Here is an 18,206-nt window from a genome sequence, read left to right as displayed (position 1 = left end):
TTTCAAGCAAAGACTGTCGATCTTATAATGGAAAAATATGTGTGTATTGTGTGTGACTTGCCGAAAAAGGTAATTGTGCATGAGTGTATGTGTTTGTTGTCGAACTATGTGATTTAATGGCACTCGGATATTCTAAAAGTATTTTGCATTTAGTGTACGATAAATAATCATATGAGTATTATACGATTCTACATATGATGAGGTAAAAACAAGTGAGGTGATTGCATGTAGGACTTTTCTTCATCTTGGTTATATGCCTTGTCGTAGAATGATTTTTACTGACTAAACTTTTCAGCTCACACTCTTTGTTTAACATTTTCCAGAGGATTAGAATCGATTCAGAGGCGAGGGACTAGTACCAGGAGTGATCAAGCAAGGCAAAAGTTCAAGTGAAGTGTATGTGGTTTTGAAAAATAAATGTGGCAATGTGGGAGACGTTTCGTGACTTAGACATTTTCTGTTATGTTGATTTTAATAATTGCACTTGTGTTGTGGATTATTGATTTTGTGCTTGGAGACTTGCCAATGATTTGATTTGTTGTTTTAGAGTTTGGTATGCTTGATCTTGGTTAAATGATGCATGTGAATGCTCAAAAACTGACTTAACCTTAAATAAGTGTTTGAAGTGTCTAGACAAGTGTAACTAAGTAATCCAAACTTGTTAGACTCTTAGGTTGCATGAAATGACCTGAAATGCAAAAGTTGAGTAGGTGACTTGTGTCAAATATGAACAATTATGCAATATTTGACTTTTGATGCCAAATTCTTGTATGATGTGTTGACTCATGTTATAAAGCATGCTACACATGTATTTAAACATATATGAAATGGTTTGATAGTATCCAAGCATGATCCTAACTTCTAGTAACTTTTATGTGGATGTTTGACAATTTAAAAATACATGTTTTGATAATTCTGTACTTTACCAGTAAAAGGATCGATCACTTGGCCTGAAGGATCAATCCCAAACTTTTGTCCAGCATAGGATCGATCCCTCGTGAAAAATGATCGATCCCTTCGTTGTTGAGCCCGATGAAAAAGGGTGGAATTGCATTCATTAAAGGCATGAGTTATTCTTTAGACTTAGAATGTCCCCTGAATGTTTCATGACTCTTAAAATATATTTAATTTCATAACAGAAACATTAATTGCATGTTTACTGTTCATACATAAGTTTTTTATTATTTATGATTTAGCCCCTAAACTTGCATATTTAATTATGTACGTGATCGTTCAAGCGACCAGAAAAGTTGCATGTTGTCAATTGAGGATTAATAATAAGGAATGATAAACTCAATTTGACTAATTGAACTTGAATTTCTCGCGTGTTAAAATGATCGGCTTACCTCTGACTGTCTATTGCGATATTTTTGTTATGTTACTTTTGATGCATGATATCATGTTATTGAGTATGTTCTGTTGTCACGTGCCACGTGCTGATTTGATTTAAATTTGTATGCTTCCACATAGTTCGCATTATTTAGGGTTTTATTTTGTTTAATATGATTGGAATTGAATGTATTCTCAGGTATATGGTTAATCTTACAGACTGGGTATGGGATATTACATATACAAAACTGCAGTCGTCCTAAATGTCTTCATCCCCACAAAGAATCTCGAGGCAATCGTGTTACACTGCAATCAACATTGATGACCAAGAAATCCAAACTCGAAAAATAGTGATGTAATAGCTAGCGTCTGTCTTGAGTTCTGTAGTTAATGTCAGAAAAGTATTGTCATTCCGAAATATTTGTTGATCATTCAAGTTTAAGAAACTTCAGTTTTATTTATATATATATTCAAGCAGCTACATTCCATAGTAGAAGAATTCATTGTGAATGCCTAATAAAGATTCTAAACACTTCTAGGTTAAGTATTACCTGCTATGCGCTCACAAGTGACTCGAGTTCGGCTCAATACTCACCCAATCAATGGAGCTACTCGAGGGTTTGAGCTTAACTAGACAAGAATAGGGGTGTTGTTTTAATCGAATTAACAGATCGAACCAAAGTTCTTTTGGTTAATCAATCGGTTAATTTTTGGTTCGGATGGTTAACGGTAAAGAATTTTTTTAAACTTTGATTCTCGGGTAATACGATTCAAAATCAGTTAATTAACCAAATTAACTAAATTAATCGAGATTTTAAATATTTAATATTATTTATATTATTTATATATTAGGAGTGTTTAAACATCGATTTAATTAAATTAATCGAAAATATTAAATATTGAATATTAAATATATAATATATATTATTTATAAATTTCGGTTAATTCGGTTAACCGATCGATTAACCGAACTTTATTCGGTTCAGTTAAAAATTTTCAAAAAAAATCAGTTTCAATTAACGGATAAGAGGAAAACAATTTCGATTAATTAGTTTCTGGTAGTTCGATTCGGTTGGTTAACTGAACCGACCAATTGAACATCCCTAGACAAAAATCACTTGGAATAGAAAGGTGTTTAGTTGAAATAGAATATAGTTTACCAGTTACCAGCAGAAGAATAGAGTCTACAATGTGAAGTATTTGAAGCTTACTTCTTAAGATGTTATTGCAAGATTTTTATTTTTTTTTTTGTTAGAACTTGGACGGTTGACAATAAGTTAGGCTTGCTTTTGATTGTTAAATGTTAGGGTTAACTACACGGATGATCACTTATGTTTGTGTTTTGTCTACTTTTGATTACTGATTTCAAAATACATAAGATATGGTCACATTCGTTCTTATTTAATTAAATATGATCACTTTTGTTTTTATTTATTTAAGATGTGATCACCACAGGTTAACTACCGTTAACAGTTAATAGATTAAGCGATATGATAATTTGGTATAATCACACATTTGGTCCATATTATTTACATATTCACTCAATGTAGTCTTATTTTTAATAAATTAAAATAAATTTAATCCTCCAACCAAATGATATCATGTGTCATGTGTCATGTGTCTTGCCACGTGTCACCACTCGGTTAGACGGGTAACTTTATTTTCATTTGTTTTAATTTAATATATTTATTTTCCACCAATTTTCTTTGATTTATTAAATTAAAATAAAATAAATTAAAATATAGTTAGTCTTCCAATCAAATGGTGACACATGATACGACATGTGGTACCAATGACAGTGACACTATTCGATTAGAAGATTAAAATTTTTATTTTAATTTATTAAAATATGATTACATAAGAGAATATATAAACAAAAAGGATCAACTGAGTGATTATACCAAAATATTTAACGGCAGTTAACTCATGATAACCAAACTTAATTAGAAATGAACGAAGGTCACTATATCTTATGTATTTTGAAATCATTATCAAAATGGACAAAGGACTAACATAAGTGAACATATGTATAGTTAACCTAAATGTTAATACCAATACCTTATTGTTCTGACAATAAATCGTGAATTAAAACATATCTGGACACATGTATAAAAATATAATCTTTTAAAAACTTTGAAAAAACTAAATATCTCAGGTAGGACATATATTCATATCTAAGTTGTAGTAACATCTTGAGCTCATTTAAAAAATAAATAGAAAGAAAAAAAAAGTTTGTTTCTTTTTGAAAAAAAAGAAAGAGAGAACCTAACATTTTTTTCGTTTGAAAAAAAGAAAGAGAGAACGCCATAGCTGAGGCGTTTATCACCGCGATTTGAAGCTTAAAAACTAATACCCGAAAAATAAAAGCAGAATAAAAGAGGAAAAATAATACCCGAAATCGATAACGGAGTTCAGCCAATTATGTCTACGTCTCTGGACTGCTGTAGATCTTTTACTAAAGAGAGAAAATTTACAAGTGTTTACAAAACACACTACTCACAAGAAATCTCTCTAGTGTTGGGAGAAAAAAATGATTTGGGATGATTTTGAAGCTAAATGGGTTAGGGTATTTATAGTTGAAGCTTAAGGACTAATCTTGTAAATACCCTAAAGTGTGCAGGGACTAAAATGCATTTTCCCCATTTTTATTTCAAACAAAGTGGTTGCCTAACTTTGAATTCTAAGCAGCCCCATTAATACTTCCAAACCGTCGGCTGCTGTGTAGTCATTATTGATTTGTTTTCCAACAATCTCCCACTTGAAGACTGATTTTAATCTGTCTTCACACCTCAATCAATGCAGCAACATTTCTGGTCTTGTTACTCTAGCATGCCAACTGAAGCTGAACACAACTTTAGTTTTTCCTTAGTCACCGTCTTTGTCAACATGTCTGTCGGATTTTGAGCTTTATTGATCTTTTCAGATTTCAAAATCCTATCTTCCAGAAGAGACCGGATAAAATGATATCGCAATTGTATGTGCTTCGTCCTAGAATGAAAAAAGGATTCTTTGCTAGATGGATAGCACTTTGACTATCGCAATACAAAACATTGTTTTATTGTTTCTTGCCTAACTCTTCCAAGAAACTTTGGAGCCAAACCATCTACTTGCTGGCTTCTATAACAGCGACATATTCTGCTTCAATTGTGGAGCGAGCAACTATCTTCTGTAGTTGAGAAATCCAACTTCCTGCAGTTCCTCATAGAGTATAGACATACCCTGTAGTGTTTCTTCTAATGTCGACATTTCTGGCTAAGTCAACATCTACATAGCATGTCAGTATCGTATCTCCACCTTTGAAACAAAGTGCTTTGTTTGTGGTACCCCGCAGATATCTGAGGATCCATTTGACTGCTTCCCAGTGTACTTTGCCTGAATTATTCATGTACCTGCTAACAACTCCCACTGCATGAGCAATATCTGGTCTAGTACAAACCATGGCATACATCAGACTTCTAATTGCTGAGGCATACGACACCTTCACCATGTGTACACGTTCTTCCTCCGTCTTTGTTGACTGTTCTTTTGAGAGTCTAAAATGAACACCTAAAGGTGTACTTACTAGTTTAGCATCTTGCATGTTGAACCTGGAGAGTACTTTGTTGATGTACTCAGCCTGTGATAACATCAAAGTTCTCAATTTGTGTCTCTCTTAATCCTCATCCCAAGAATCTGCTTTGCAGTGCCCAGATCTTTCATTGCAAACTGCTTCGACAATTTTTGCTTCAAGTTTATAATCTCTTGCACGTCTGAACCTGCAAAGAGCATGTCATCAACGTACAACAATAAAATAATGAAGTTGTTGTCGAACTTCTTAATGTAGCAACAATGATCTGCTTGGCATTTGGTAAAACCACTTCTACTCATGAAACTATCAAACTTCTTGTACCACTGTCTAGGAGCTTGTTTTAAACCATACAAGCTCTTCTTCAACCTGCATACCAGGTTTTTCTTGCCTATCTCTATGAAGCCTTCTGGCTGTCTCATATAGATTTCTTCCTCCAAATCACCATGAAGTAAAGTTATCTTTACATCTAACTGCTCAAGATGTAGATTCTTTACAGCTACAATTTTCAACACCAGTCTGATTGTAGACAGTTTCACGACTGGAGAGAAAATTTCATTGTAGTTAATACCATCTTTTTGCTGAAAGCCTTTGACAACCAATCTTGCTTTATAGTGTTTGCTCCCATCGTGATCTTCTTTGATCCTGTAAATCCACTTGTTATGGAGCGCTTTCTTGCCTGGTGGTAATTCAGTTCATTTCCACGTCTGATTTGACATAAGCGAGTCCATCTCATCTTTCATGGAAGACTCTCACTTGACTGAATCCTCCACTTTCATTGCTTCGTCATAGCACTCTGGTTCACCATTGTCAGTCAGCAACAAGTAATGCAAAGAAGGTTAATAACGTTGGGTTGGTTTAGGAATTCTAGAGGAGCGTCTTAGTTCCGGTGTGCCTGGTTCTTCTTGAATTGCTTCAGGACTGATTTGAACATCATTTCCATAAATCTCCTTGAACTCAGCAAATTCCTTTGTTTCAGCTTCGGTATTGAAGCTACTTGATTCTACGATTGATTTGTCTTTGTACATCACATTCTCATTGAAAATGTCATCTCTTCTTCTGATGATCTTTCAAGTTTTGTAGTCCCAAAACCGGTAACCGAACTCATCACCACCATAACCAACAAAGACACATTTGTTGGACTTGGCATCAAGTTTGCTTCTTTCAGCAGAGTTTATGTTTACATAAGAAATACAACCAAACACTCGTAAGTGTGAAAGGTTTATTTCTTTCTTGCTCCAAACTTCTTCTGGTATTCCACCATCCAAGGGAACTGAGGGCCCACGGTTGATCAGTTAAGCTGCAGTGTTGATAGCTTCAACCCATAGAAATTTAGGCAAGCCAGCATGTATCCTCATACTTATGGAACGTTCATTCAGAGTTTTGTTCATGCACTCTGCTACGCCATTCTGTTGCGGTGTCATAGGAACAGTTGTCTCTATCTTGATCCCATTGTTTGCGTAGAAATCTCTGAATCTCCTATTTCTGTACTCTCCTCCATTATCAAACCTCAACCGCTTGACTTTCAAACCAGTCTCATTTTCCATCATGGTCTTCCATATTCTAAAGGTATCAAAGACTTTTGATTTCTTCTTCAGAAAATAAACTCTTTCTTATAGAATCATCGATGAAGGTAAAATAATATAGTGAGCCTGTAAGAGATGGAACTGGGGATGGTCCACATATATCAGTATGAACCAACTCTAACTTTTCATCCTCGGGTGTCTTGTCAATCTTTGCAAAACTGATTTTCTTTTGTTAGCCAAAGATGCAATTCTCGCATAGCCCGACATCTACACTCTTTAGATCTGGCAGCTTCCCTTTTGACAAAAGTGTCTTCATCCCTTTCTCGCTCATATGGCCAAGCCTTTGGTGCCATAGGTTTGATTTTCCATCAGCATCTGCTACTGTAATGATATTCTCTAAATTTGAGATTACATAGAGTGTACTAGTCTTCTTACCACGAGCAATGACGAGTGCTCCTTTGGTAATCTTCCATTCACAGCCTGAAAAGGTTGTACTATATCCTTCTCCAACAAGCTGTCCTACATAAATCAAATTTCTTTTGAGGCCAGGAATATGTCTCACTCCTTTCAGCTTCCATGTGGTCTGGTTTGGAAACTTTAATCGGATGTCTCCTTTTCCGACGATCTTCAAGGTTTCATCATCAGCTAGATGAACCTTCCCAAAATCACCACTGACATAGTTCTCCATGATTTCTTGACATGGGGTGGAGTGGAAAGATGCCCCTGAATCCAAGATCCATGATTCAATCGGACTGTTGACGCTTAGAATCATTGCATCACCTGTCTCCTCTGTCATGTTGGCAGATTCCTGTGCACTGGTATCTTTCTTCGGTGCTCAACAATCTCTTTTAAAGTGACCCTTCTTGCAGCAATTATAACAGGTAAAATCTTTCTTTTATGTTCTTGATTTTCCCCTTCTGGATTTCGATCTGCCACGATTTGAATTTCTTTCTGAAGTTCTCCCTCTAGACTCTGTGTGCAAGGCTAAGGAGGTTGATGCTTCACCCGATTCTCTCCGTCGAATTTCTTACTCAATACCAGATCCCGAACATCGTCAAATTTCAATTTGTTGTTTTCTAATGAGCTGCTGACTGCTGTAACAGTAGTATTCCAACTGTCTGGTAGAGATGATAAGAGTATTAAAGCTTGAACTTCATCATCAAATTCAATTTCCATGGAACTCAACTGGGTTGTGATTGTGTTGAGTTCATTTAGGTGTTGAACCACTGATGCCCCTTCCGACATCCGCAAATTGAATAATCGTCTCATCAAATGAACTTTGTTTGAGGCTGATGGCTTCTCATACATACTAGAGAGAGCCGCCATAAGACTCGTCGTGGTCTTTTCCTTTGCTATGTTGAAAGCAACATTGCGGGATAACGTCAGCAGGATAACTCCGAGGGCTTGTCTGTCGAGAAGAGCCCATTCTTCATGCCCTCTGGTTGCTTTCCTGAGAAAGGTTGATATAGATTTTTCTGGTACAGAAAATCTTCAATCTGCATCTTCCAAAAGCCAAAGTCCTCACCATCAAACTTTTCAATTTTCACCTTCCCTTCGTCTGCAGCCATCGCTCCCACTCGAATCTGGCTTTGTTTGGATCGTTTCTGACAATTCTTGCAAACCATCGTGTATTAGAACAACTCCATCGACAAATTCTTATCATCGACAAAATTTTTACTATTCACAAAATTTTTACTATTCACAAATTTATTATTCACTTGAATAGTAATGAATAGTAACTTCACAAAAAAATTGACAAAATTCACAACCAAAAGCTCTGATTACCAATTGTTGGGAAATAAAATGAGAAATGAGTAAATTTCCTATAACCATATTAGTGAGAATGCGAAATAAAAACGAAAAAATAATACCCGAAATTGATAACGGAGTTCAGCCAATTATGCCTACGTCTCCGGACTGCTGCAGATCTTTTACTAAAGAGAGAAAATTTACAGGTGTTTACAAAACACTCACTACTCACAATAAATCTCTCTAGTATTGGGAGAAAGAAATGATTTGGGATGATTTTAAAGCTAAATGGGTTAGAGTATTTATAGTTGAAGCTTAAGAACTAATCTTGTAAATACCCTAAAGTGTGTAGGACTAAAATTCATTTTCCCTATTTTTATTTCAAACAAAGTGGCTACCTAACTTTGAATTCTAAGTAGCCCCATTAATACTTCCAAACCGTCGGCTGTTGTGTAGTCATTATTGATTTTTTTCCAACAAAGAGGTTTAGCGGAACAACCGCAGTGCCAGGCAAGTGGTTGTTGAAAGCCGTGAATGCTAATGCCTTTCCTTCTCCGACTTTGAGTTGGAAGTGCACTAGTCCATTAGGGACCACAAACATACGTCACGCAGTCAAGACTTTCAAGTAAAACACATTGTTAATAGTCACCAAGCCTACGAGGAGCTTCCCTTCGATGACCATACCGACCTCACTCGCATGAGGGTTCAGTGAGGTGGGTTGATTCCACCCGGGGCAATGTCCACTTGGTTCATCGCAATTCTAAGTGTATTCAGCCCCGGACTGTTAGCGCATTTGCAGGCGTGAGGGACGAAGTGAAGCGATTCGTCGTGTTACCTTCTTCGGTGGAATCATCGAAGAAGAAGCCATCCGAAGTCACCTCGGATGCCGATTTGCAAGGAAAACCATTAACAGAAACCGAGCCACTCAGGTTTGCTACACAAAAGTCTTGTAACGGATCAGGATCAGCGGAAAGGGAATGAAGAAGAAGCCAGAAAACTGTGAGGCAACAAAGTAGGTGTAAACTAGTAAGCAGCCATGGCAGCCATGGATGAAGAAAAAAATGGTGCCAAAATATAAAAGCTTGATGAAATGTTAGTTGGCTTTTGACATGTCAAAGGGTGCATGTTTACATCAAGCTCTAAAGATGACGCGAAAAGGAGACTAAAACCTTGTACTAAAAAGAAATATTCAAGATGATGACTGAATGAAGCAGAAAATCAACACCAATTTCCAATAAAAATTACCGCAAATGGGGTAGGGAAGACAAAAGTCTGCAACTTCTTCTATGTATCCATTCTCATAAGGATTTTACTGCTCACGTGCCCATTTATGAGATTTTGATAGGCCGAGGTGAATTTAAAAATGTAGCCTCTAATAACAAGTAGTTAAGAATAAATTTTAAAAATATACAAAAATTTATCTAAAATTCTCTTTCGTGATTGTATTAATTTTTGTGTTCGTTTTTTATTACCGGAAGCATGTTTTCACAGTAACATTATATCATAAAATTATGAAGTAAAATTTATAGAATTATAGCATCTGAATCATGTCGTTGAAGTTTTATCTCACTTTTAGATAAATTAATCGACAATATAATACACTCTCACCTATATTTCATAAATAACAAAAGAAATCAACGAAAGAAAATATAATTGACAACTAAACATAATAAAAATTTAGAATATCCATAAACAAAATCAAAACACGATTATAAATTAATAATATTTAACTTAGTTTGAGTGGCTTTTAACTTTTGTATCTTAATTGACAACCACATTCAAATTCTAAAATAAAAAAAAAATCAAAAGAGAACTATCAACTTTAAAAAATATATAATTCGAACAAAATAATACTTTTTGAACTACTCACCATATAAACAAAAGAGAAAACAACCGTTGGACACAAATATGGTTTATTGGTTACATCAAAAGGAGCATAGGAAAACTAAGAGAATAATCATTAACAATGACTCTCTTAAATAAAACAAAATTTGAATTAACATTCACTTTTAAATTTTACTTTTTGGATTACTTTTACGATTGTAATTCTTGATCTTTGCGTCATTTTATTAATGAATGACTCACATTATTATTTAAAAATATAAGTTTAAGCATTAATTTGTCATAACTTAAAATCATACTAATACTGAGAATAGGTGTGATCCACAAAAAGTGATGCCCGCTATGCTCCTTACTCCACTGGTTTTTTCTTTCCTTTATCTATACGGGAAACATTCACACACTAAGTATTCACTTAATGCAGTATTATACATAAATAAATAAAATATATCAATATAAAAGTGAGTAAATAAAATTTGTATACAAAAAATGTCTTATAATAATATAAGAACATATAAACAGACTAAATAAACCTTTTTCTTTCATAAGAAACCTAAAAAATGGCATTCGAAATATAAATGCATAATCTTATATCAGAATTTCAAAGAAAGTTTTACTTTCAATGAATTAACTATTCCTTCATATTTCATACCATTAAACACATATAGTCCAACGTACAACAACTGAGAATGCAAGGTACACGAGTTAAACGAGTGTGCACAATATGCAGTAGCAATTGCCTGGAAAAAAAATTGCACCATTTGTGCCAGACATAAATATAGGTGTTGTAGAACACAACATCACGATGCAGATCAGAATCATAAATGACAATTCATGACATCAAAACATCATGAATCTCATAATGCACATATAGTGCCAGACTTATGCATACAAATGTACCATATACAGAATCACTCAACCTCATGACATGTCAATCATATAAATAACTCTCAATGCACATGCAATGAGTTTTATAATCAAAAACATATTCCAATTGCATTTCAAAGATAACAATAACATAAATCATTGTAATTGGACGATTCATACCCGAAATCATTCTTAAATCATTTCAGAAGATATTATGAAAATATTTCATAATAGAGTTATATTCATTTTTTCTTTCGAAAACATTAAAGGTTGATTTATCACAAGTCTCCCTTGTATCATAATAATATAAATAAGTAGGTAAGAATGCACCACCTTAAATGCCTCACTACCAATCCTTTAACGTCGATATTCTTTACTCGTGTACTTTTTCTTTTGCTTTTGGTTCGCTTTGATTACGCTTTTGATCGAAATCTATACAAAAGTCACATTCACAACACATACATTTCAAAGAATATGTTAGTGACATACTAACATAGGCGCATTCTAATAACAAAATCATAAAAAATCATTCTAAACTTATTCGATACTAAATATACTTCACAACATCAATGTTGACTTTAACACTCCAAAAATTACACTTCAAGTCCTTAAATATGCATATTAATACAACAACTTCCAAACTCACTTCCAATTCCATAATCTAACCATAAAATAGATTCTTTTAGAATTCATCTCAACATTTGCAATTTATTCAAAATAGTTCTTTTTGCCATTTGATTCCAAATTCAAGTATCATATGATATAATCAAACATTCCAATAATGTATTCAAATCATACTCATCAAATTTATATCAAATTCCAATCCAAACCCATAATTTATATAATTTGTGATTTGGTCCCCAAACTTTAACAAACTTACAAATTGATCCAAAATAACATTCTAACATTAAAATCAACATTACAATATTCATTTCCAGCATAATACTTCAATTATTGAATAATTACACTTGAATTCTAAATTTTCCTAAAATATGTGAATTTGTCCTTAAACTCTCACCACCAAGTTCCAAATTGGTCCAAACAACTTTCCAAAGCATGTAGAATCATTCTATAAAGTAGGGATTCAATGATTTCCAACTTGATTCAAGAATAAATTCAACCTCTCAACATCATTTACAAGCAATTAAAATCAATTTCATATCAATTCAATCCAAAATAAAAAAAATTTCTCCATAAACCCTAGGTGACTGAATTTCATATAGACGTTTCTACATGTTTTTAATCATCACAGATTCTTGGAAACAACTCCACAACATCACTAACATCAAAATTTAACTTGTTCTTCATCCATCCCAACAACCAAATTAATGATGCAAGCAAGAAAACTATGAAATATTTATATCAAATGATAGAGAATCTAATGTAGATTAATTCTCTATTTTACACTTTAATCCAAAAGCCTAAGGAAATGGCTTAAAAATGAAATTGAATACTTCCTCACCTTTAGCTATGGAGGTCACGGCTACAAGGGTTGAAGATGAGAAAATTTCTTGATAATTCTAACAAAATATCTAATTACACTTGTTAAAAATCCAATTAAATGAATTTAAAAATTCATTTAATGATAATTTACGATTTTATCATTACTAAAACATGATAATTTCTACTTTTCCATTACCGACATCGTCTTCCTCACATCATCTTCAAATTCAAACATGAACAAATTATTTCATACTTTTCAACTTTAACTTTGTAATTTTCAAAAATTACAAACTTGTCACCATAATTAAACGATATTGATTTAACATGGAAAACTTTATCTTAATCCAATGATCCATGTCAAATTTCACCATTATAAATTATGGAAATAATATTTTTAACCTTATTTTATCATCCTTCAAAATTTCTTAAAATTCTTATTCGATCCGATTATCTGAATATTTTACCGAACTTTATCGTTTTATAGCATTTAATACAAGCTCCGAATTAAAAATATGAAACCCGCGAAAATATCATTCTTGAGGGTGAATTATTCATTTACAGGCCAAATTATATAACTTTTGAAAATCACACTTTAGTTCCTAAACTTTTATAAAGTTTATACTTTGCCACTAAACTTTCAAAAATTACATTTTAGTTACTAGCCAAAATTTGGGATATTACACTTCATGCCAAGCTTATACATACCAGAGGAATTTTCAACACGAGTTCTTTCATTTGTTTATTTATCCTTTTCGTAATTCTTTTACATAGTTATCATCATTATTATATTATCTTCTTAATCATCATCTTCTTGTTTGATTTTCAGCAACTTCCTCATTCAAGAAACCCTAGTTTGTGATAAAAACCATAATTTCAACCAATCTCGTTCTTTGATCGAGTCTAGATCCCTAGGTTTGATTCTTCAACTTCGACCAACATTTATCACTCTACTGTCATCTCCTATCACAATCGTAGTTTCAAAGTCCCTAAATCTCAACACGCATCCATCCCAATCGGTGAGTGGGTGGCAGATGAGTGATAATCGTAAGCGGTGATGGTGGTCGATGACGGAATTGAAGTTCTTGGAGTACTTTATGAAAAATAAAAGGAAAAAAATAGGATTTTTACATTTTTAAAAAATAAAAATTTGAAAAAAAAACTAAGTCACATGTCAAATATTTATTAATTGATTAAAATTTTAACAGAAATATTTCATGAACAGTCATTGGCAGTTTAAAAACCATGGCATCACCGGCTCTTCCCTAGTTCCCTTGTCCTCCATGGTTTAGGTACTTTATCTCTTAACTTTGAAAAGGTTCGAGAGCAGTGATGGAACAACTGACGACGGTCATTCCTCAAAATTTTTAATATTTTTATTTAGTTTTAGTTTTAAAACTTTATAAGTTTATCTTTTCGTATAATTTTTTTTCCATCTGCTTCTGTTCAAGAGTTGGTAAGCAAAGTAATAATTAATCAACCACAAGATATATACACAGTGCCAAATGTTACACAAATAAAGGGACATACTTTGTTTTCATGGAAACAAAGCAACTTAAATCGTTTTTCATTTTTTTCATATGGAATGGCGAGACCCTATCCTTATCTTTCTTCGGAAAGGCTTGCATGCATCTATGCTGAGATCAACAGCTGCTGCAAGTGCCATGAAGATGGCTGCATCTTCCACACATGTTACATGCCTCATAGCCAGCTGCACTAATGGTTTGCTACTCTGACCTTCCCCTTGGATTCTGCAACTCATTACGAAACCACCGGCGATCGGACTTAACACGGAGAAGTCTCCGCTGCTTTGCGGACTTGGTATTGAAGTTGGTCCCCGCCGCAATTGTCGTTCGGTGTCGATGAAAAACTCCCCGCCCTTTTCGGAGCTGATGAGTATCTCGGACATGAGGACCTTTGCTCCGTCTTGAGCTTCAGACAGCAGGTGAAATCGGCAGCAGATAGAGTCTCTGATGCCGCGCTCTCGCCACGCCTCCAGCTTTCCCCAAGGCATCCAGCTCTCTGGCCTGTAGATATTGGGACGAACGATCAACCAAGCTCCCGGGTTGGACTTGGCGACCCAATCACAACCTGTTGATGGCACAAAAGGAGTGGTTATGAAAGCTGCCGCAACGGCCGAGCCGGAGAGGTCATGTATCTTCACCTTCCATCCTTTCCTCTCTCTCCTTTCCGCCTCTATGTCCAAACTGTCAGCAGAACCTGTCCAATAAGTGCTTAGCGGGTCCACATTTGCTACCCTACCATTTCGAAGCAAACATGACGAGTTTCATTAACCGTAAACAAACGAAAAGAAAATAACAAACAATCATCTAAAGAGTCACCTGTCTCGACTAAATTCGCAATTAAAAATCGGTTGTTTGACGGAACCTTGAAGCTGTACTATCTGAGGACTCAGCATGGTTACATCTTCAAACTGAAACACGTATCTCGGATCAGGGTCGAGTTGTACTCTCAGATGAAGTTCAGCACCAGGTTTTCCACTCTCCTGTTTGTTTTTGCCAATGCCGATCCATCCATTGAAAAGTATCACCGGCTTCCCTTCACCCCATTCTGGTCCCACCTCCAACTTGAACATTCCGATCTGCTGTCTCTTGACTCCAACACCACAATGTGACCCCTTCCTCCCCGTGAAGACAGTGATCTCCAAAGATGCATGGGAGTTATAGAAACAGCCAGGGGTCAGCAAAGCCTTCACATCAGAGTCCTCTAGATAAAAGCTAGAGGCAATGTTGTGAATATCCAGTGTGGCTTCGGGTGAGGATAATAAAGGAATCGATGTAGTTTGCATGGGGAAACCTCGGAGTCGTATCTCACATGAACACGAGGAAGAGAATGCACGAATTCCATCCTTTGACGAATTCAGGGCTGATCCAGGAATCCTCAGACCCAGAGAGCCTATTGACAACCTAATGAAAGCCTGAGGGTCCATTATTGTCACAAATATTTCCCCATTGTATAAGATGCTTCAAATTATGGCAACTCAACCCTGTCATTTCATCAGGAAAGTAAAAATTAGATCACAAAAACAAACCGACTCGCATGCTGTAGCAAAATTATCTCCTTGCTGTATGATCTGCACATGTTGATAACTTGGAACAAGATCATTTGAAATTAGGATCATTTCCCTACTAAAATAATTTTACTACAAGTTTTCAGCAGTGATAAACGTATCATCAGTTTATTGTCTGAGGTATTCCACGTCACGATCGGTACTATGATATTACGATTAAAGTGACATGTGGATCTTATCATAGATCTAGGTTGATAGGTTCTCCTATCAGTTTCATCAATTTGAAAAAATTTTATACAAATTCACCACCAGGATCTCCTAAAAATTAATGTAAATATCTATATGGGAGTAAGCGAAGCCATATAGGTTGTTGCTTCCAAGCCAAGCAAGTAGCCTCTTAAAGGGTCTCATTTGCGCCCATATGCCTCTATTAAGTTCCGATTGTTCTCCAGTTCAAAACTTTACAATCAACTCAAAGAAGATCCAAATAGAACACTGGTATCACTGAAAAACATTGAAATTAAACCAGCCGATAGAAGTCAAAGAAACTGGAAAAAGGGTGAACCCTCCAAGTTAAAATCGATCAAAATCTTGTGCAATGTAAACTATATCAGGGGTGGGGCATAGAAAATAGCGGTTAAAGTAAACATTATCGAAATCATCAAAAGAGCTGAGTTGCACAGATTTGCCACTTCTTTCACAAGGAAATCTCGTTTGCTGGTTTCTGTATCTAAGACCAGTAAACAACTGGAGACCCCATTTTGCCCACAGAAATAAGAAAGAGAATATGCCCAGAGACAGTAAACGAAAGAAGCATGTCATCAATGATCAAATTTTCTAATTAAGCATGAAGCAAACGACCTCAATAGTTAAAGTGAAGGCTGTTATCCCTAGATGTCCCCGCTTCGAGTACCTCTGCAGTGTTGTCTGAGCGTTTATTGTCAAAGGACCAATAGTTTTTTGAACAAATATTAACTTGTAATCATCTATTAAAAAAAGAATTCCCAACTAAATTTCCGTTTATCATTCTATGATCATGAAACTGATGACATATATTAGAAAAGCCATCAGCATCTTCTCTAATCATTCACTATATACTTTGCTATGCAATCTAGCTTAAGTTATAAGCCAATTGACCTTTACCTAAACCAAAAGTTACCATAATTAAGCTTCCATGAGAAAGACTATAGTTCAACAAAATCCCAACATAAAAAAAAGAACCATGTAGCTCAGTATTCAAAATTCTTATCATTTAACATACTTTTTCCATCAACAGAAAACAAGAAAAAGCCTTGTAACTTGAACTCAAATGGAGAAAACCACCAAGAATTATCACTTAAAATAGAAAACCCACAGATAAATTCAACTTTCAATGGAATACCCATATTGAAATTTCACCAAATATTTGTTGGTTACTTGCAAACCAAAAAAAAACACATTAAAACCCAGCTAAAAAACCAGCAACCAACCTACTAACAAAAGTCAAATTTACTCAACTTACAAACATAGAGTTAAGTAGAAGCAAAAGAAAAGGAAAGGGAATTTAAATTTGAATTAAAACAAACAAAAAAACAAAGAACCCACCTTTGAATTAAGCTTTTTCTTCATACAAAAGCTGAAGGAAAACTTATGAAAACATCATTCCCTCTCACTTGGTCTTCTCTTTACTCCAAAAAATTGTTTTTTTTAAGGAATGTAAGCACTAATCAGAGCTCAATGTTGGTAAAAGAAGAACACGGAACCGAAAAAGGTTCTTAAAGAGCTTCAAGACAATCTGGGTATCACGTACGACTGTTTCACAGATCACGAGGAAGTTCTCTTTTTTCCTTTTAATTTTTCTTTTATCCTATTCCATTTATGCATTTCTTTTATGCGTAAACTACAAGTTTAGTACTTAAACTATTATTTTTATTCTGTTTTAGTCACTCAGCTATTAACGTTTTTAAAATCATATCTAACATAACGTTTTTTGTTTCCTTTTGACCATGTACAGTAAAAAATTAACAAAAATATTGGCATGACATTTTTTTATTTTTTCAATGATAATGTGGCAGTATCTTAGGTGACACGTTAGTATCATTATTTTAATTTTGGTTTCATTTTTTAAAATTTAATTCTTATACTCATGTTGATCACATCTCTTTACCGTCGTCATGGCCATCGATCGGGCCTAACCCCGACCACGCCTCCACCTAACGACCAACTACTTGACGAACAACCACTAATACACCTCAAATCGTGATTTAAACTCGACAATGGCAAGAAAAAAGTTATTTGTGCGCAACTTTGCGAGCCACGACGGTGCAATTGACGACAAGGAAGGTGATGGGCAAGAAGGGAGATGGCAATGGTGACGGTGGCATATGTGGTCATCGGTGGCAAGAGAGAAATAAGGGTTTTTTTAAAATAGAGAAATAAGGGCTAGGATTGAGATTTGGGGATAATTTTAGGGATTGAGTTTTTATAGTAAGTTTATATAAATTAGAGGATTTTTATTAATATAATGATTTTAAAAATATTTTTTTAAACTATCAGAACATGACATGTGTTGCTTAACAGTTTAATTTAACGACGATATGGTTAAGATAACAAAAATAGTAATAATTGTATAGTTAAACACTTTAAAAAGATTATTTAGGCATCATAACATAATTTAAGATATCATTTAGAGACTTAAAATTATTAAATGTCAAATAAATAAAGGAACGTTTAATTTTTTTGGGTAAAGTATATAAATGGTCACTGAACTTTTCATAGACTTGTATTTGGGTCCCTCAACTTTTAAAACTTATAATACAGTCACCAAACATTTAGTTCATTTGCAATATGGTCCCTGACGTAACGGCGGTTTCACTGCCAT

The 18,206-nt window shown here is 34.5% G+C and overlaps 1 protein-coding gene and 1 pseudogene across 1 annotated transcript; both read right to left on the bottom strand.

The window, feature by feature from the left end:
* Positions 1–8,593: 8,593 nt before the first annotated feature.
* Positions 8,594–13,600, bottom strand: LOC120176934 (annotated as a pseudogene).
* A 190-nt stretch (positions 13,601–13,790) lies between these two features.
* On the bottom strand, positions 13,791–17,101 carry LOC120176928. Its single transcript, XM_039183213.1, has 3 exons — positions 16,931–17,101; positions 14,658–15,322; positions 13,791–14,573 (listed from the first exon to the last, which is right to left on the bottom strand). Exons 2-3 carry the CDS (start codon positions 15,263–15,265, stop codon positions 13,892–13,894), a joined length of 1,290 nt encoding a protein of 429 aa, XP_039039144.1. The 5' UTR covers positions 15,266–15,322; positions 16,931–17,101; the 3' UTR covers positions 13,791–13,891.
* Positions 17,102–18,206: the final 1,105 nt, after the last annotated feature.

Source organism: Hibiscus syriacus, unplaced genomic scaffold, assembly GCF_006381635.1.
Source record: "Hibiscus syriacus cultivar Baekdansim isolate YM2019G1 unplaced genomic scaffold, ASM638163v2 tig00112261_pilon, whole genome shotgun sequence".
Lineage (NCBI taxonomy): Eukaryota > Viridiplantae > Streptophyta > Magnoliopsida > Malvales > Malvaceae > Hibiscus > Hibiscus syriacus.
Note: the sequence above shows the minus strand (reverse complement) of the source record. Positions and strands in the feature narration are given on the sequence as shown.